The following is a 19,661-nucleotide window of genomic DNA, read 5'->3' as shown; positions in this document are numbered from 1 at the left end:
CGACAAAAGGAACACACAACAGCTAGCCCTCATCTCTATATAACAAAACATATCGCTCATTCCTAAAACCATGGAGCCGTGTGGTGAGCACAGAGCGAACTATTCTTTCGCCTTTTACTAAAGAATACCGTGTGCTCTCCACTGATAGCGGCATACCTCTATTTTTGGAGGGGTTCTCCTTTGTGTCGACCCCCAACAATTCAAGTTCTAAATTTTGTCTACAGTAAATATACTACATTTTAGTTTAATTTCTAGAATCCAAAAGCTATGTTTTCAATTGATGTAAGGTTAAAGTTTGATTTTAGTTTAAGATAAGTTAAGATTTGATGTTAGTTTGATTGGTAAGTTTGTTTCATATACACTTTAAGGGTTCTATTTGTGATATGTGGGTTCATTTTTTTCTCAAATTATCATTGTTGTTCATTTATAATGTTGTCATCTTGGATTGGAATTTACTGATTATGACTAAATCATGGTGCATTTTCATTTATTTTGCTGATCTATCGAAGACCAATTGCATGTAATGTTCATTCTAGCATTTGACAGATACAAATATTATTTTTAGGATCACTTTCTGTGATCAAGAAGTAATCGAGAATTGTGTGGGTATACAAGTTTTAGAGTTTTTTTCCTCATAAACCCTTAAAAAATCGATGATCTTTCACTTTGATTATTTCATTTTTGTAAAGAAGATGCATATATCAGCAATTAGGCAATTCTTGCTGCCTTGTGCAATGCAGGCTGGGCTGATTTTTCCTTTTCAATAGTTGCAGAGACATTCTCTTGCTTGCTTGTAAAAACCTAACAGTGATGAATTTGGTTTTTCCAAAATGGGATATATATTACATGTGGCTTGCAATGAGTCAATTTCCAACTGAAATCAACGAAGAAATCAGCACAATTCTGGAAGATTGTATCACTAAAACAATGAACTTGCTCTCATAGCAACAACTCTTGATCTCTATAAGCTTCAAATTCTCGGGATCTCTCTCTGGTACGAAGATATTGCCACTGCCATCTCTCCTTATCCTCGTGTTGTCATCAACATATCTTAATAAATTCATAATAGTGTTGATCTGTGTTCACCAAATCAAGGATCAAATGCTTTCTTCACCACCACATAGCTACAAAGTTAAAACAAGAATGTTCTTCTAAGCAAATTCATAATAGTGAATTCGAATGCCGAGAAGGATATGTGATCTCGAGCCAACCATCCAGATTCAAGACGTTGAGCAGAAGATAGTAGTTTTTCTAGAACATGTTTTTCTAGGTTTTGTTTGGTTAGTGTCTTATCATAAAAATACACATACAAACTGAGATAGTTTTGAAGAAAATACCTGTCTTCTCAAAATATGAAGGATATTAATATGAGGTGTATAGTTTAAATGGTTAGGTTTTAAATTTGCTTTCTAAAAATATATTAATTCAAGTTTTATAAATCTTATGGTCACTGGAGATTTACATAATTATTAATTTCAGAGCTCGTGTAATTAGTTGAGGTCTGAACAAGCTAACTCGGATATCAATATTAATAATAATAAAAAAATATATAAAAAAAACTGTGACATGTACTCTTTACCTCCACTGTCATTGTTTCCCGGGCAGCAAAACAAATATATCATATAGTTAGTGAAACAATGTGCATAACAAATTATAAAACAGGTTTGTTTGGGATATGAAAACATATTTAGTTATAAAGTTTTGAAGTGAAATTATATATTTTTAAAATAATTAGGATGACAGGGAAACATATTTAAGGAATGCTATTAAAATTATTAAAACAGATGATTACAAAAAAAAAAAAATATCATATAGTTTACTTGTTTGTTTTTACTTTGCTTCTATTTTTTTAGAAATTATATTATAGTTTATATTCTCAAGTCAGCGAAGCAAGAAAAAATCAACACATAATTGTTATTATATTTGATTTAATAACTAAAAAATCCCTTTTAATTCTAATATCATAGCTTTGTCATTGACCTCAAAAAACTCTAACCACTATCGTAGCTAACTTCTTCTTTTCTTCTTCCTTTTCTTTTCAATCTCTATCAAGCCCACAGGAAATAATTGAAGCCATTATTTTTGTACATGACAAAGTTATTGGGGGCGCCCTCTCCTGCCTTGGCTAGATTCGATTTGCAAGGCTTGGCAAAGAAGATGAGTGGTTTGGCCCCAGAATTTAATCAATTTCTTGACAAAATGATTGCAAAACAATTAATTTTGGTGGGGTTCATGCGAGTCATTTGAATTCTTTGGTGGGGTTCATGTGAGTCATTTCTCCATTTATGGCTCCCGAGAACTAATTTTACAGTTTGGAAGTGTGATAATTTCTGTTTTTGAGCGATAATTTTACAACGATGGCGGTGGGGTTTGTGATCATTTGAATCTTTTGGGCTCTTGAGGGCGTTTAGTTTTTCCAAAGGTAAAGGAGGGTATCTCTTCTCTGAATTTTCATTTTCTTTTTCAAGCTCCATTCTTAAATTGGGGCTCGTAGAAGTTGTGCTTTATATATTTAACGGTAATTTGATTATTTTATCTGATTTAAAAATTTAAATTGATTTAATATGCAAAGTGTAATTTAAAAAAATAAATAAAGATAAAGTAAAAGAATCAACAAACTATTCGAGACTTTTTTTTTTTAATTATCCCTTATTGAAACTTTGATTAAAAAAAATTGAGGATTACCAACCAATTTCTGCACAAGCCTTATAATGGCTTAACCTTTTCCTTTGAAGCAATTCCTCAATCATTAGAGTTCGTAAGTGTGTGCTTTTATTTATAGTGAAAAGTTTGTAGTATTATTCATTTAAAAATATATTAAAATAATTTTTTTAATATTAATACATCAAAATTATTAAAATCACAAAAAATAATTAATTTGATGATTTTCCAAGTCAAATACTTGAATACAATTTCAAAAAAAGAAGAAGATACTATACATAATTACATACATTGAGTTTAATCCTTTCTTTTTTTAGCCTCGAAGCTTTCACATTCATATGCTTACTTCTCACCCTCCATCCTCCATTCCATGTGGTTGATGATAGCTTTGCTTTTCACTTTCCATGGTAGAAATTTCAACTTGACCCCATGTATGATTTAGGTAAGCTGGATTTCTTTCCTTTGCGAAATAGGCAGCTAGCTCCCTTCTTGCTGCCATGGAAAGTGACTCTTGGATGAACTTCATAACAACTACTTTGTCCTATAAGGTCACCATTCTCTTCAAAATTCCAAAATTGTTTGTGGAATTTCCACTGAAATAAATAAAACGTCTAGAGAAAATAGCCCAAGAACTTGGAAATTCGTTTTGATTTATTATCGATCCATAAAATTCTCTAATAATAATAATAAAAAAAAAGTTTGATATACACATCGAAATACATTTAAGAAAAAAAATGTTAAGAGATAAGATTTTCAAGGATAGTATAATTTGACTTTGGATTTAAATTTAATATTTTCTTACTATTTTATTTAAATATAATGATATAAACACATCATAATTACATCAATACCAATATTCTAAATTTTTAAAGAAAGTACTATCAATGGATGAAAGATTAAATTTTTTGGTAAGTGTTGAGAAATTATGGGTATTAATAAATCCTAATATAAAGTATATTAAAATTTAGAAGTTGAAAAGATTAGCATGAGAAATCTTATGGTGCTCAAAGTGAAGCTACTAACATCCTATTAATTACTTAATTAAATTCATTTTATAGTAAATAACTTAGATATTATTATCATTTTTGATAAGTCATGAATCTTATTTTCTTTCTCTCACTCGTGTCTGTCTTTGTTTTCAAAGTAAATCTTATCAAGTAACTTATAGGATATTACTAGTTACAGTTTGAATATCATAAGATTTTTCATGTATTTATTGGTCTTAAATGTGAGGCGAAAGGAAAAAATAAAAGGGGAGTGTTAGATTAAGTGAGTATATGTTATTGTGATGTAGAGTTCATTTTAAAAATATTTTTTTACTTAAAAATTTATTAAAATATTTATTAAAAATATTTTTTATTATTTTTAATATCAATACATTAAAACTATAAAACAACACTAAAAATAACATCAATTTATTTTTATAAGTTAAATATATTTTAAAAAAACATTTTTTAAAAAAATTATCATATTCTAGGACACACTAAAAAACAAGGGGAAAATGAGTAAATCTTCTATACTCTTTTAGGTTAAGCCAGCACCTCATTAAGCATTTAAGATGAAATCGTCAAAGTCAAAGAAACCAAGTTGCCACCAAGCCAACACAACATCTAATAGGGCAAGGCAAAACATTTACTTTATGTGATTGAAAAGTATTTTTATTAAAAAAAATTTAATTAATTTTTTTTGTGTTTTTAAATTATTTTGATGTGTTAATATAAAAAAATTAAAAAATATATTATTTTAATATATTTTTAAATAAAAAAATACTTTAAAAATAATTATTAACCCACAGTATCATACAATAAAATCCACGAATTGACGAAAGAGGATTCACAATAATTCTCCCACTTGCTTTAGTTTCTTCTTTAAATTTAATAATAACATAACGTAAATATTTTATTTTTATATAAACGGTCATTCAACTTTCTAGATGTTATTTTTTAAATAATTATTTTTTGATCAATACACTAAATAATAATAATAATAATTAAAAAAAAAAAAACATACTAGAAGTTCCCCTTTACCTCGTAACAATCACATACATAGGTGCTAGTTGAAATTATTGACAAAGTGAAGTCCCTCACGCAAGAAGAAAGTAATTATGTATTTTAAACCACAATCAAATGCTAGAAATTAACACGACGTCTTCATCAAGAATAGAGAGTTACTTGTAGAATTAAAACATTCATGCATGGCGCCATGATAATAACTTCCATTTTACTTCAATTTTGACACTACGAGATCTCCGGCAAGCATCCATTCAAGATATTTTGAAGCAAAGTAGAGGACAAAAGGTCTCTGAAATTGGATTGTCACGCTCACTAAGGTCCCATTTATCTACATACATAGGTGGTTTAAGAACACAATTTCACCACCTTAATCTATGGTTGAAAAATTGGACTTTTGCGAGTTGTTTCATGTAGTTGCTTGCTTGGCATCTATGAGAAGGCAGGATTATCCGAGTTGGTTTTTCTTGTGTTTCGATTTGTTTTTTAAATTGTTTTTCTCTTTAAAAATATTAAATTAATATTTTTTAACGTACTTTTTAATGGTTTTGATATGCTAGTATGTTAAAAATTAAAAAAAATATTTTAATATGTTTTTAATTAAAAAAAAATGTTTTTGTAAAATCAGCCTGCAAGTATTATGAAAAAGACACTTTGAGTAATCCATTCTAGCACTTTTTTTATATATGTATAATTAAAAAAACTAATTTTTCTCACCAGCTTTGCATGATTAGGATGAGCAAATTCTATTGTATTGTATTCCACTCATATTCCTTGGTGTAAAAGTAAGGTCCTAATTGCAAAGCTGTCAAATCTAATTGTTTAATGATCTCTGGATCATTGTGACATGCAGCTTATCTCGAAAACTTGGCATCGTGACATGGAGCCTCGTCTACACCCACAAGCATTCATTTTATTTTAATATTTCCAACCTCTCTATGTGATTCCATTTTCCATTCCCTTATATATATATATATATAATACATGATTTTTAGATTATATTGGGAGTAGTTTTTAAAAGTATTTTTTAATTTAAAATATATTTAAATAATATTTTTTAGAATTTTAATTTCAACACATTAAAATCATCAAAAAAATATCTAAAAATATTAATTTAATATTTTTTCTAAATAAAAATTAATTTAAAAACAGGTTGTAATATAAAAACAAACACTAAATTATGCTATTGAGATGAGAAGATTAGATAAATATGAAGACAATCTTATGCTTAATTTCTTTATCTTTCTTAATATGTCAATATTGATATACAAAATCTCTCAAGATTTTGGATTAAGAGTGAGAAATATAAGAAATAAATTCTTAAAATCAAGTGTGATTTCTTTTTTTTATATTTATCTTTCTTTTAGTATTATAAATATTAATAATTACAACTTAAACATCAATTTTTTTTTATATCTATCCAAATGCATGGATTCCTCCTCTCTAGTCTCATTATGTAAAATGGAGACACTGAAAAGGGAAAACAATGGGCTTGGTAGGCCTCTTATTTAAGACAAGAATAAACAACTTGCCACCACAATCATATCCATATTCTTTTACCTTTTACTTTTCAATTTTTACCCTTTAATTCTATCAATTATTTTATTTTATTTTTTAATTATTTGTAAGCCTCCTATTTTTTACCAAAAGTCAACCCCCAACTCCATCTCCTTTAACCCCAAAATACTTCCAAAACTCACATGTCAAAAAAATCAAGCTTGTTATTTTGTTGTACCCACCACTTGATTACACCTTCCCAGCTTTATCCCTTTATAAAAACCAAAAACCCTAATTTAATTTCACCACCATTGTATTGAACCATAACCACAAAGTAGAATTGTAGGTAGTAGCAGTAAGAGAGAAGCTAAAAACCCCATTTTTATTTTAAAAAACAAAAACCCAAAAAGAAGGAAAGAAAATTTAACTCCAAGAATTCACCTTTCTTGTCTAAAGCTGTAATTTTTCTTTATCCTATCAAAATCATGGAAGCGTCAACCACTTTCCTGGAAAATTCAAGCGCCGCCGCCGGTGACTGGGAGGACGAGGAAGGCGATGAGGGGATGAGGGTGCAAGCTGAAGAGGGTGTGCAGTGCTCAACAGCTAACAGGTGGCCAAAGCAAGAGACTTTAGCTTTGTTGGAGATAAGGTCAGATATGGATGTTGCATTTAGAGACTCTGTTGTTAAAGCTCCTCTTTGGGAAGAGGTTTCGAGGTGAGTTTTTTAGCTTCTTCTGGAGAGTTTGATAGAAAATGACGTAAAGTTTTGAGCTTTATGTTTTTTTGTCATTTTACGTTTGGTTGCTGAGAAAATGGTGGAGAAGACCTTGTTTTTAGCAAATTATTGCATAATAATCAATCTCGAGGTACCCATCTGAGCAGAATTGCAAAATTACCGTTCTTTTTGTCTATTGTGTTCATTTTTTATAGTCTAAGTTAATTAGCATTAAATTTTGTGTATAGTGTCAAAAGGGTCTAATAAGGATGGCTTTTTAGCTCAAATTACTGCGTGTGTTAATATTTTTAGTTATTGAATCATGTTTGATATTTTTTATTGGTTTATTCAAAGTTTAAGCCGTTAGTGAGACCATGGAATTTATTTTTTTTCCTATTGGTACTGTTGCTATCAGGAAATTGAATGAGCTTGGGTATAACAGAAGTGCCAAGAAATGCAAAGAGAAGTTTGAAAATATTTACAAGTATCATAGAAGAACCAAAGGAAGTCAGTCCGGTAGGCCGAATGGCAAGACATATAGGTTTTTTGAACAATTACAAGCTTTAGATAAGACCAATGCATTAGTGTCACCTACATCGTCAGATAAAGATCATTGTTTAATGCCTTCGGCCTCGGTAATCCCAGTGAGCTTCATCCCAAATGATGTTCCATGTTCTGTCCAGAGTCCTAGAATGAATTGCACCGACGCCACCTCTACTTCAACTGCATCTACTTCGAGTGAGGAATCAGAAGGAACAAGAAAGAAGAAGCGGAGATTAACAGATTTTTTTGAGAGGTTGATGAAGGAAGTGATAGAAAAGCAAGAGAATTTGCAAAATAAGTTTCTAGAAGCAATAGAGAAATGCGAGCAAGAAAGGATAGCTAGAGAAGAAGTGTGGAAGATGCAAGAATTGGATAGGATTAAGAGAGAACAAGAGCTTTTAGTTCACGAAAGAGCGATTGCAGCTGCGAAAGATGCAGCTGTGCTTGCATTCTTACAGAAGTTCTCTGAGCAAGGTATCCCGGTGCAATTGCCTGACAACCCTACAGTCCCGATGAAATTTCCTGACAATCAAACATCTCCAGCGCTACTGTCCAAGAACCAAGCAGTTCCAGTGGAGAATGTAGTGAAGACACATGAAAATAGCAGTGTTGAGAGTTTTGTCAACATGAGCTCATCAAGATGGCCTAAAGAAGAAATTGAATCTTTGATCAAGATACGAACTTATCTTGAATTCCAGTATCAAGAAAATGGACCAAAAGGGCCGCTGTGGGAGGAGATATCAACATCAATGAAAAATCTCGGTTATGATAGGAGTGCAAAGAGGTGCAAAGAGAAATGGGAGAATATGAACAAGTACTTCAAGAGGGTAAAAGATAGCAATAAAAAAAGACCTGGGGATTCTAAGACCTGTCCTTATTTTCAGCAGCTTGATGCTCTATACAGAGAGAAGACTAGGAGGGTTGATAATCCCAGTTACGAGTTGAAGCCTGAAGAACTTTTAATGCATATGATGGGTGGCCAAGAAGATCAACAACTGCCAGATTCTGCCACAACAGAAGACAGAGAAAGCGAAAATGTTGATCAGATTCAAGTAGACTATAGAGGCAAAGAAGATGGAGATGGTTATGGAATTGTAGCTATTGATCCCTCTTCATTGGAAATTATGGAGTAAGGGAATTGTAGCTATTGATCCTTCTTCAATGGAAATTATGGAGTCATTAGACAACGAATTTCTTTCCACAGCTATACTTAGTTTGCCTTATTCTGAGATGTGGGTCAAAGTGATTATGGAGTTCTTCCATGGTTCCATGAACTTTCCGGTTTCGAAGACCTTATTGTCAAGAACCAATTAGGAATACATCTCATAGAAAGCGGCATCCTTGCATATGTATAGTGTATATGGTCATCATTTGTTGAATAAACATGTCAAGAGAGATAGAGGTTGAAATTAGTAGTAGGTTAATATGTACTAAAATTGTTTACACTTCACTTTTTTAGCTTTTGAAAGCTCACACATGTATGCAAAGGTGGGAAAATGTTTGTTCATATTTGTATCAATCAAATGTTACATGAGCAGTGCAGTCTAGCATCACCTTTTTAGATGACAAATTGCAAATAGTTAGGTTATTTTTGTGTAGGAGGGACCAGTCCATGGAGCAGGTAAAGAGGAGATAAACTATGGGAGAAAAAAAATGGCAGACTGCCCTCATCACTAACACTACGTTGAAAGTGATTCACTTTTTTGACTAGTGCCTATCATTATCACCCGTGCGCAAGCTGATCTGGTGTGATCGGCAAAAGCAGTACCTTTTGACTCCTGCCATCTCCTATCCATCCTTGTATCTTTGCCTTGGCAGGCCTCCAATCCTGAAGCTTGGAAGAAAAATGCTTTCCACTTCAGTGCCACAGGCTAGGCATATGTGTGTAACATTCTTGATCTTGGAAAGTTCCACTGCTGCAAATTGGTGCTGCCGTGGTGATCATGGTAGAGAAAAATGGACACTCCTGTTGAAAGGGGTGCGTGAAGGTCAGAGTTCTGATAGTGCCAAGAGATGAGGAGGTTTCCAGTCTTGTGAAGACTGGCCATGAAGATGAGCTCTGCTAATTTGGGCTCCCTTACAAAATCTTTGTAAAGTATTCAACACTGCTAACAATTTGCTAAAGAAGTCAGAGAGATCACCATCAAGCATGTGAAGAATGATTAATATTGACAAAATGGATAAAAACATGTTTGGTTACATGAACAAATATAAAAATAAATAAATTTTTATCTTTTTAAAATAAAAAGGATTAAATAACAAGTTTTTTTTATTGTAATTATCTCGATATCCGAAATAATAACTAAATATTACCTTACAAATTGGTCATACAAAGATTTGAAAATTGTTATGTCAGCAACAAGATGGTGAAGATTTAATGGAAAAATATTTTAATTAGGATCATCAGCTAATTCTTATACTATATGATAAAAAAAATATTTTAATTATGTGGCTAACAGTATACATGGGATTAGATTTCAGCTTCCGAGGAATTACATGCAGCAGTGCAGCTTAACAGATGACGCTAGATTTTGGCCCATGAAATTGAGCTTAGTTTATATTATAAAGTTGGGCCATGCCCTGGTAAATTACTGAGTTTTTTTTTTCTTGTAATTTTTGTGAAAATGGTAGATTACCAAAATCAAATGCACTCCTCGACAGTACTGAAACATTTTCTTGAAGAAATTTTACCTTTCCACCCAAATTTTAGTGTGGTTGAGAGTATTTTAATTATTGTTTTTTAAAGTATTTTTTATTTAAAAATATATTAAAATAATATTTTTTTTATTTTTTAAAAATTATTTTTGACATCAGCATATTAAAATGATCTAAAATCATAAATAAAAATTAATTTTATACAGAAAAAATAATAAGGGTTATTGAACACAATTTGTAAAATATAAAGACATATAAATTACTTATCATATTAAGAGTAAGGGATATTTTTATATCAAAATATATTATGCATAAATCATATGATTTTTATGTTAATTTAGATGAAGAAACAGACAAAATGACAGGGAAAATAAATTATTTAGAGATTAAATAATTTCAATTAAAATAGGCAAAACCATCTCCCCCTTCTGTTTTAAACTCAATCTTTGGCAAGATTTTTCCTAATTTGGACAAGTTTTACTGATTGTAGTAAGAACCGAGTTTCTTTTATACTCAGTCTTTCATATCAACTCAAACTAATGAGTGGTTTAGTGTCCGTTTAGTATTATTATAGCTTTTGGTTTTTAAATTATTTTTTTAATATTAAATTGATGGTTTTTTTTTTCAAGTATTAAACTAGATTTCACTTTCATAAAAAAAAATTAATGAAGTTAATTCGGAATCTGATCGAATATCTAAGTTGACTATGTGAAACTCAGTTAAAAATATTGTTGATTTTTTTTTAAATAATGTTGTTTTATTTTTTTAATATATATATATATATATATATATATATATATATATATATGCTTTTTTGAATTAATTTGAGTGTGTTTTTTATTATGAAATAAAATGCTTTTCAAAAATATTTTTTTTTAATATTAACATATTAAAATCATCGAAAATACTAAAAAAACATTAATTTAATATTTTTTAAAAACAAAAATAAAAAAACATTAATAAAACAAAAACTACCACTCTTCTAAATTACAATGAATTAACTCTGAAAGATAGCTTAATTGGTCAGGTGTTGAGTTTACTCCTTAATAGTTATGAGTTTGAGTCCCTTCAGAGCTACTGGAAACTTATATGATTATTAACTTTAGGATAAGTAGAATTAATTGAGATGCGTGTATCGAAATAATCATATTAATAATAATAATAATAAATAAAATAGGAATTAGTACTCCCGACTTATAGCTCCAACCTTATCATGATCCATCCCCGAGCTTAATACCTATTCCCTCAACAATTCGGACACCCTCACTTCGAAAACAAAATTAACAAATCATAAATTGAATGCTCCAAATTTCCCATTATTATAACAGTTGATGAACATGCTTACAAGAATTTTATGTCCCATTGGATTACAGCTACTATAAAATATTGCCTTTTCCACAAACCCCATAGCCCTCCCCTGCCACATACAACAAGGAGTCCCCCCCCACCCTACAGCCCCCTCCCTCAACAATGGCAGATTATGAAACCCACCACCAGAGCAACCACCACCAACAAATCCCAAAAGAAACAGCTTTCCAAGCTATAAACACCATAATCCAGCTCCACTTTGAGAAGACCCTTGAAAAGAAAAGAGCCATAGACCTCCAAAAGAAAGAACTCCACAAGCTTTTCCTCCTCTTCTTCATCTTCCTTTCTCTCATTTTCATGGCTGAAGCACAGCCCAATCGCCTTCAATGCCGCCATTGTTGGGCACCCATTATCCTCCTCTCTTTATCACACCTCATCTTCTATGTCTCCGTGGCTCAGACCCTTAGGTGCATCAATGGTTTCAAGTACCAAAGAAGGTGTCACAAGCTCACTCTTGGCTTGGCTACTGAGAAGTTAAGGGAGTTGAAGATGAGAACAGCTAGTGGTAGCAACGAGTATGGTCACGATCACGTTGTTGTTAGTGATGAGGGTGAGCTTGAGATTCATTATCAAGAACCGCCTGAGAGCTACTTCGGTAAGTTCAAGAGGAACTGGGCTTTGCATTTTGGGTTCTTGATCTTCATCTATGCCTTCATGGTATCTACTTCAGTTGTGCTTCTTTGCTTTTAGTACCTTGCCTGTTGGTCAAATTCATGTTGTCTTTTAGAAGTGTAAGCTTAGTGTTAGAAGGTTGAGCAAGAAAATAGCTTCAAATCTCTGTAATTTGATGTGAGAAAGAATTTGTTTTCGTTTTTGAGAATTAAATTCTTGATTTCAATTACAATTTGGAAATTGGAATCTCATTTTTATGTTTTCCTTGATTGGTTTTAATGCTAAGCTATTGTTTCCCCTTTTTTTTTTTTTTTTTGCATACCCAAAAACAAGAGAGGAACTCATAGTAGATATACTTAATTTAATATTCTCTTTGGAAATAATTTATTTAATGTCATTCAAAGATGCTAGCAGCTTGGTCTTGGGCATGATGACTGCTCATGATGAGGACTGCTTTTGAATACTTTTGCTACTTTTTTTACATTCTCTTTTTGGGGAGAGGGTAGATCAATTGTTTCTATTGGGTTTTGACTTAATTGGGTTTGAATTGGATTTGATCTGATTAATTAAGTTTTTAAAAATTTAATAAGAGTTTGATTAGAAAAGTTATGATTTTTAGCTGTGATTGTGGCTTTTGATTGAAGTTCAAAAGCTATAAATTGTTGTTTTTTTAAAATAATTATAAAATAAAGGGTTTAGATCTTAATTTTTAAGTATTACTGAACCATAGAAACTAAAAATAAAATAAAGTTTTTACTATTCTAGTGACATTGTAATTTTTATATTTCAAGGAGACCGAAAATAGAGTAAAATAAACTCAAGTTATTTATTTATCTATAAATAGATGCAGCTGTGTTAATATTTATATTTATATTTATATTTATATTTATAGTTTGAAATTTGAATGGAGGAAGAAAACTACCCGTTGAAAATTTGTAGCCAGAAAGTGAGTATTCATTGGTTTAAAATTTAATTTTATCTTTATTTCTTTTAATTACATATAATATTTTTAAACCGACTAAGTTGATTGAATTACATTAAGTTGATTGAATTACATTAAAATAATTTTTATATAATTTAATTTTAAACTTGAGTTAAATACAGAGATGGGTCAAGAATTTCTTTTTTAATAATTTTATTTTTTAAAATTTTATTTTAATTTTTTTTATTTATAGTTGTTTTTGAACACGTAAACTATATCATGTTAAAAGTATGAATTTAAATTTTTGATTATTTTTTGTTAAATTAACTACATGTTTGACATATTTGAGCTACGTCATAGACTTTACTTTAACTATCCAATTCATAAAAGCGTCCGAAAGACATTCTATTTCATGCTATCACAATTGACCTCTTCACTCAAACACGGCTAGAATCCTTTGATGAATCAAGTGGAGTTTGAAATTGCATTTTAAACCGTAACTTTTTAAATTTTAAAGCTTTTTTATATAAAATTATTATTTTATTTTAATATATTTCCTAATAAAATCTATTTTATAAAATAATTACTACCGCAATCTCTCAAACACAAGTAAACTATCCATGGCTTTTTGTCCAAATTAAAGGGTCCCACATGGATTATAGAACGAAGAACATGCAGTGTTAAGATCACAATAAGGGCCCAGATAATCCACAGCAACTCATATGTACACTTTCAGGCACCAGAGCCCTATCAGCTCTACCAAAAAAGATGGCCTCTGCTTTTTACAATGTAAGAAGGCTGTTTATATGGAAAAAATGGAAGATTATTTTTGAAAGATAATCTTCTATTGAAGGCCAAATCCAAATAAAATCAAATAATTTATTGTTTTTTTTTCTTTATTCACATGATCTTCTACTGCAGAACTGGTAAAAGTGAAATATTTTTGGAGTTCTATGAATCTTCTAGAAAGTTTTTTGGAATTTTTTTTTTTATCTTCTGTAATGGGATATTCTCTTTTTAATGCCTAAACAATTAATTTTATCCATTTCATCCTATATTTATATATTTTAATCCAAGGCATTGAATATGAACAATTTTAGAACATGGATTTATTTATTTATTTATTTCAAGCTTCTCTAAAACTTGAAAAAATTCCATCTGTGTCCATTTATCTAATATGATCGAAATCTCAAATTGAACCCTTGCTATTGAAAATGGGTTAAGGAAAGGGTTGGTAGAGCGAAAAAGAAAATCAAAAGAATTAGTTTATAATATTGTGAAGAAAATATAAGTAAATGATATAGTACACCTCTTCTCCATTATTGCTGCTTCCATTAAGAAAAAGGTGGCGACTAACAGTGAGGAATTCAGTTGCAGCCTGGTGCTTAAACTCAGGCGAGAGCATCACATAATGATTTGTATGCGTTGACACAAAGTTTGAATCTCTCTCCGGCAACTGCCTGCAAATATTCATGAAAATAAATGCTTCAGGAAGAAAAACAAGGAAAAAAAATCGAAGTTGAAGCTAACAATACCTGAAAGTCTAAAATAGCAACTAAGAGGGGTGAATGAGATGTTCAATTGAAAGTTTGATGCTTCAAGAAATTTAACATATCAATTTCAGCTACAACACGCTAGACACAAATAAAATGAGATAGAGAGTAAGAGACGCCAATTTATAGTGGTTCAGACAATCACCTACTACATTCTTTAAACCTCCATTCACGCATTCACTATCCAGACTACACTAATCTTTTTTACAAGATCAAGATTAGAAAACCTTTCACAATCTTTTTCAAGGATCAAGCCTTTCGATCACAATCTTTTGAAAGGCTTAAGATTAAGCCTTTCAATGACTCACAATCAAAGTTTTTTTCAAGTCGTTCAAGTGTCACTTACACTTTTACAATAGGTATCTCTCAGGAGGATTTTTCACACCTTACAATGAAAAGAAAATTACAGTAAATTGAGTTCAAGTCTTTATGAATGTAATCTGACATGAAACAGGGATTTGATGCAAAGAAAGCTTTGTAAATATTATGAAAATAATAAAAGTTTTTTTTGATAAGAGAATTTGTAAGCATCAAGTGTTGTAAAAATAGAGTTGTGTGTTCTACACTTAAAGTGAAAGAGTGATATTTATAGGCAAAAAGACCACACGTGGCTGTTTCTCACACTAACAAGATGGGGTTAAAATATTTTGATTTTTGATGTGTTCTTCCATCTATGTTAGAAACGGCTACATTTCTATTTTTGAAAGAAAAAGAGTTGTTGCAAAAGCTTTAGTAAAAAATAAGTTGATCTCTTAAGACAGCTAGCACTTGTCACCTCTTTAGTGTAAAAAGTGTTACGTACAACTCTTTCAAAAATTACAAGTTTACTATTTTAGCTAAAATTGGATAAAAAATGCGAAAACTCATGTGATAAAGTCTTTTTAGCTAGAAATGAATAAAAAGCTTTTTGATGATTAAAAGTGTAATAGCACATGTCATCAAGTTCATGCTCTTCATTTTAAAACAATTGAGTGAAAATACTAAAACATTTGTTAAAAGAGTTTTTCATGAGGTATTTTTCACCATGCATAAATCTCGGCAATAAAGCTATTTTGGATGATGAATTTTTGGCAATTAAAATAATTTTGGATAAAATTCATTTTTGTGATGTCAAATTAATTTCTATAAAAACTTGATTGCATTAATATAAGTTTAGGCATCTTCAAGTCATGTTTGCATCCAAAAACATGTTATCAGAACTCTGTCAGCAGGGATGACAGGATTTGAACCCGTTATATTTTGTACCCAAAACAAACACGCTGTCAAGCTGCACTGCATCCCTTTCAATTGGTCTACAATGTCATTGTAGAGAATCCTTGTCTTGTTTTCTACATATTTCAAACTAGCCTTTGTAAACCTTAGCACTTCTAAACACACTACTTACAAGACAAACTGATAGATATAGGTGTGCCCTATAATCATCAGAAAGTGATGCAATGAGGATTTGATACCATATCCTGCTTATAGATGGGCAATGTCTTCGTTGATCAAGAAACAACGAAGTCTTATGAGGGAAAAACTAAACACGATTTTCTGGATACTGGTATGGGTGGAGGGATAAATTTATTAACTGACCTGTGAAGCACCTTGATGCTTATCCGGATGCCATTTTAAAGCTGATAAGCGGAAACTGCAGGCATAATTAAGGCAGAAATGATCAATAATGGTGTAATGAGGAAGATTTGCTGAATCAAAGAAAAAAAAAATATGCTTACTTTTGTGGTCAAGAAAAGCAGTAAAGCACTTACGCGTTCTTAACATCTTCAATCTTTAAAGGACCGGTTAGAGGCAGACCAAGGATTGTTCTGTCAGAATGTGATCCCACAGAATACGATGCGTTGCCAGACTCTGTTTCTCGATTAGCATCCCATTCTTTGTATCTTTGGTCCTTCCACTTTGGAGGCTCTCTCCACTCAAATCCAGATGGTTCTCCTTGGAAAGACTTATTAGACCACGTATACCATCTGTTTCCAAATGTTGCATGAAAAACTGTCTCGGGATCGCCAGAGTCCTCAGCAGAACTCTCTCTTCTTAGCTTACCTGATCATTTCATGAAGTCAGGAGTCCATCCTTTTGTGAGAAGCGAGGAAGTCACATTGTACTATGGCTAGTTGGCTGAAAATAATAAACAAAAGGAAAGGAAAAGGAAAAAGCCCACTTCTTATTTTGTCTTGGTGATATTTCTTAGCAGATCGAGCATAAGCCTTTTCATTCCTTTTTCTGGAGCCAAATGGTGGCTCTGCATCGGATGACCATACTGGGTCCTTGTGCTGGATAAAAAATGCAAATCAGTATCACTTGTAAAACATGTAAGCTAAACTTTTGACCAGAAAAAAAAAAAAAAGAGAATTAAAGGTTGAGGTACATGCTCTGTCTCTGAGAAAATAGATATGCTTCACATAATAAACAAACAGGGAACAATTCATGGCTTTTGTTTCTGGTCAAGAAAAAAATGGAGAATCAGATTCATGATTCAGATTGCCATTCCAAAAAACTACACGACTGATATGATGATGCTGCACCTTTTCATTAAACAACTAGAATTTGAGTTAGATAGATATAAAACTAGAAAAAGAAGGTTCATATCAAGAAGACACTGATTGTATCCATACACTCATTGCAAAATCGTCAAGTAAATCCTTTCTGCAAAGACAAAAACTGGATGCAATATACAGTCACATAAAAGACTTCTTAGAGCAATCTAGGCTATACCGGTGAAACTGTGTTATTGAGAATGATTGACTGCTTGTTCATAGAGTTCTCCAATTAAAATGCTCTGTAAAATGTCAATGCAATAATGTATGTTTGCACCAAGGATTTCTGTTAATTCAGACAAAGTAACAGAGAAGTTTACCTGAAATATTCTAAGAGGTCCATTATTGTAGAGAAGGTCTTTCAATGCTCTCTTCTCATCAGCACGTTTTTGGCGTCTTACAAATTTTATGTAATCCTGAAGTTATATTCGCATGTCACAATTTTGTTTTTTTAAAAGAGAACTAAATGAATAAAATACACTGACAGGAAAGGGAAGTGCATACAAAGTTTGTTAAATGTAAAGGGTAAAAAAGCAAATTTTATCAAGATAGGAGACACAAGAAAAGCTTTATGACTTTTGAAATTTATGTGAAAAGTAAATTTTAGCATCTCAATTTCTAAGCAGGGAGAGAAACAGTAACATATGTTGTTGACCAGAAGTTGCAACATTTTTCTTTACCTTAGATGGCTTTTGAGATCCTCTGTTATCCTGGCCAAGGAACAATGTTAGTCTTTCTCATAGGCAATCTTTAGTATCCACACAGCTGTAAGAAAATAAGCAAATAGATGAAGAATGTAACAAGCAAAAACAATGACGAATCTCTAACTTACATCTAATAAAGAAATTAACTACAAAGAGAAATAGTATACCAGAAAATATCATCTCCCTGTTTCATGTGGGCCAATACATTCAAAAAACTGGAAAAGGAACATTCAGATTTAAAATTGGTTATTCGTCGTCCCAATATTTGGTTTGGCCATATGATGCTCCCAAACAAGAGAAACCCAAATATGCTTCTAGCAGCTTATCAGAGGCATGTAAACTCTCATAACTTCCTCAGGGATAAATGAGAAACACACTTTATACAATTTTTATCTAAAATCTAAATGATGAAAGATTCATACTTTTGGAATCTGTGCAACAACGGGAAGTCAATGGCAACAGTTTTTGGTTGTAGAACAGAATATTGTCATAATTTTGTCGAAATTTCACCAGAATCCATGGGAATTTGGGTAGTTTCATTCAAGTCTAGAGTTGCTAAGAGTTTGAGGAGTTCAAGATTTATTTTACGAGAACAAGGTAGCACACCTAGAAGTTTTCGGACTTAAATATATTCAGCTCGAAGAAATTTTTGAACTGCTAGAAATTTTCCACTTGATCATTTTCAACTCAAGGTAAATGTCATAGTACAGTTCATTTTGTTGAAAGCTTCATGTTTCCTCTCCACCTAAAGACATGTGGTTCAGTTCATAGCATGGGACACAGAACATGGAACAAGTCCACTTAGTTCATAATAACCTACTGCAATCGCATAGCTCCCAATTTCCAACATTCAAGACAATTGTTCATAATGAAGATAGGTTCTAATTTCTAACCCAATACAAATAGGGATCTTTCAGTAGAATCCAGCTGACCCATTACGAATTATGACTCATAAGCAACAAACAAAACATAAAGTTTCAATCTTGAATTTCAAAAAGAAACAACCCCAATGAATATATTCACACACATTGAGCTAAAAGGACACAAAAACTAACACCGTGTAGCTAATCAATCATCACCTTAAATTGAATTACAAAAACAAATAAAAAAATCCCAAAATTCATAAAAAAAATCTAAACATTTCCCACATAAAACCACAACTGCAAAGAAGAAAATTAATTTGAACTCACATCAACCCGTTTGCTCTTCCGTTTCTCGCATGCAATAGGTGTAGAATGAATTGAAGCAAAATGGGTCCTTGTTGTTATTGATTGTGATGAAGCTGGTACCAATGAATTCTTGAGTAAAATCACGTTTCTCCATCGGGGCATTTGCATAATCATAGGAAAACAAACAACTCTTGACTAAAAACAATATTTCAATGCTTTCCTGAATTTATTTGTAATTGAGCTATTGTTATACGGAGGAAAGTGATGTTCTTGTGGCACGAAAAAGCGAGGCGGGGGAGAGAGAGAGTGAAAGTGAGAGTTTGTGCATCGGTGATTAGCGAGGGAAGTGAGGGCGTCGGCGAAGTCCTCTCCTTGCCCAATGGTACGGTTGAAATAAGAGTGTTTTTTTTCCTGCGTTCAAAAAGATTATTTAATTTTTTTAAAATTAAAATTTTTTAATTTTAAATTATTTTAATATTATTAATGTTAAAAATAAATTTAAAAACAATTTTTTTTCAATATAATTATAAATAAAAATAATTTTAAAAAATAATTACTATTACAATCTCAAATATCATTTAAAAAACAATTATAAACTTATATGTTGCACATGAATTTTATTTTTTATGTTTTTATATTTTTTTTGGTCTCGTGAAATAATATAATTTATTTTACTTTAAGTTGAGTTTTTTTAAAAAATAATATGAAATTTAATTTAG

The 19,661-nt window shown here is 31.3% G+C and overlaps 3 protein-coding genes and 1 non-coding gene across 4 annotated transcripts; 3 read left to right on the top strand and 1 right to left on the bottom strand.

The window, feature by feature from the left end:
- Positions 1-74: 74 nt before the first annotated feature.
- On the top strand, positions 75-189 carry LOC112325403 (U5 spliceosomal RNA). The gene has a single exon (XR_002979458.2). It is a non-coding gene; the product is annotated as a U5 spliceosomal RNA (small nuclear RNA).
- A 6,105-nt stretch (positions 190-6,294) lies between these two features.
- On the top strand, positions 6,295-8,962 carry LOC18108101 (trihelix transcription factor DF1). Its single transcript, XM_024591857.2, has 2 exons — positions 6,295-6,882; positions 7,298-8,962. Exons 1-2 carry the CDS (start codon positions 6,653-6,655, stop codon positions 8,556-8,558), a joined length of 1,491 nt encoding a protein of 496 aa, XP_024447625.1. The 5' UTR covers positions 6,295-6,652; the 3' UTR covers positions 8,559-8,962.
- A 2,399-nt stretch (positions 8,963-11,361) lies between these two features.
- On the top strand, positions 11,362-12,367 carry LOC112325368 (uncharacterized). Its single transcript, XM_024591856.2, has one exon. It carries the CDS (start codon positions 11,551-11,553, stop codon positions 12,136-12,138), a length of 588 nt encoding a protein of 195 aa, XP_024447624.1. The 5' UTR covers positions 11,362-11,550; the 3' UTR covers positions 12,139-12,367.
- Positions 12,368-14,229: 1,862 nt separating this feature from the next.
- On the bottom strand, positions 14,230-19,348 carry LOC18108103 (uncharacterized). Its single transcript, XM_006370955.3, has 7 exons — positions 18,964-19,348; positions 17,750-17,779; positions 17,390-17,485; positions 16,694-16,805; positions 16,284-16,575; positions 16,111-16,165; positions 14,230-14,442 (listed from the first exon to the last, which is right to left on the bottom strand). The coding sequence occupies exons 1-7, from the start codon at positions 19,114-19,116 to the stop codon at positions 14,374-14,376; spliced, it is 807 nt and encodes a 268-aa protein (XP_006371017.1). The 5' UTR covers positions 19,117-19,348; the 3' UTR covers positions 14,230-14,373.
- Positions 19,349-19,661: the final 313 nt, after the last annotated feature.

Source organism: Populus trichocarpa, chromosome 19 (genome assembly GCF_000002775.5).
Source record: "Populus trichocarpa isolate Nisqually-1 chromosome 19, P.trichocarpa_v4.1, whole genome shotgun sequence".
Taxonomy (NCBI): domain Eukaryota; kingdom Viridiplantae; phylum Streptophyta; class Magnoliopsida; order Malpighiales; family Salicaceae; genus Populus; species Populus trichocarpa.
The sequence above is the reverse complement of the archived record's forward strand: the minus strand, read 5'-3'. Positions and strand labels throughout refer to the sequence as shown.

Bases quoted from the DNA above. Each gene is read 5' to 3' on its own strand.
- LOC18108101 (XM_024591857.2), top strand. From the start codon at position 6,653: ATGGAAGCGTCAACCACTTTCCTGGAAAATTCAAGCGCCGCCGCCGGT. The intron at 6,883-7,297 runs GTGAGTTTTTTA...TGTTGCTATCAG, and splicing joins CTTTGGGAAGAGGTTTCGAG to GAAATTGAATGAGCTTGGGT.
- LOC112325368 (XM_024591856.2), top strand. From the start codon at position 11,551: ATGGCAGATTATGAAACCCACCACCAGAGCAACCACCACCAACAAATC.
- LOC18108103 (XM_006370955.3), bottom strand. From the start codon at position 19,116: ATGATTATGCAAATGCCCCGATGGAGAAACGTGATTTTACTCAAGAAT. The intron at 17,486-17,749 runs GTAAAGAAAAAT...ATATAACTTCAG, and splicing joins GATCTCAAAAGCCATCTAAG to GATTACATAAAATTTGTAAG. The intron at 16,166-16,283 runs GTAAGTGCTTTA...TTATGCCTGCAG, and splicing joins ATTGAAGATGTTAAGAACGC to TTTCCGCTTATCAGCTTTAA.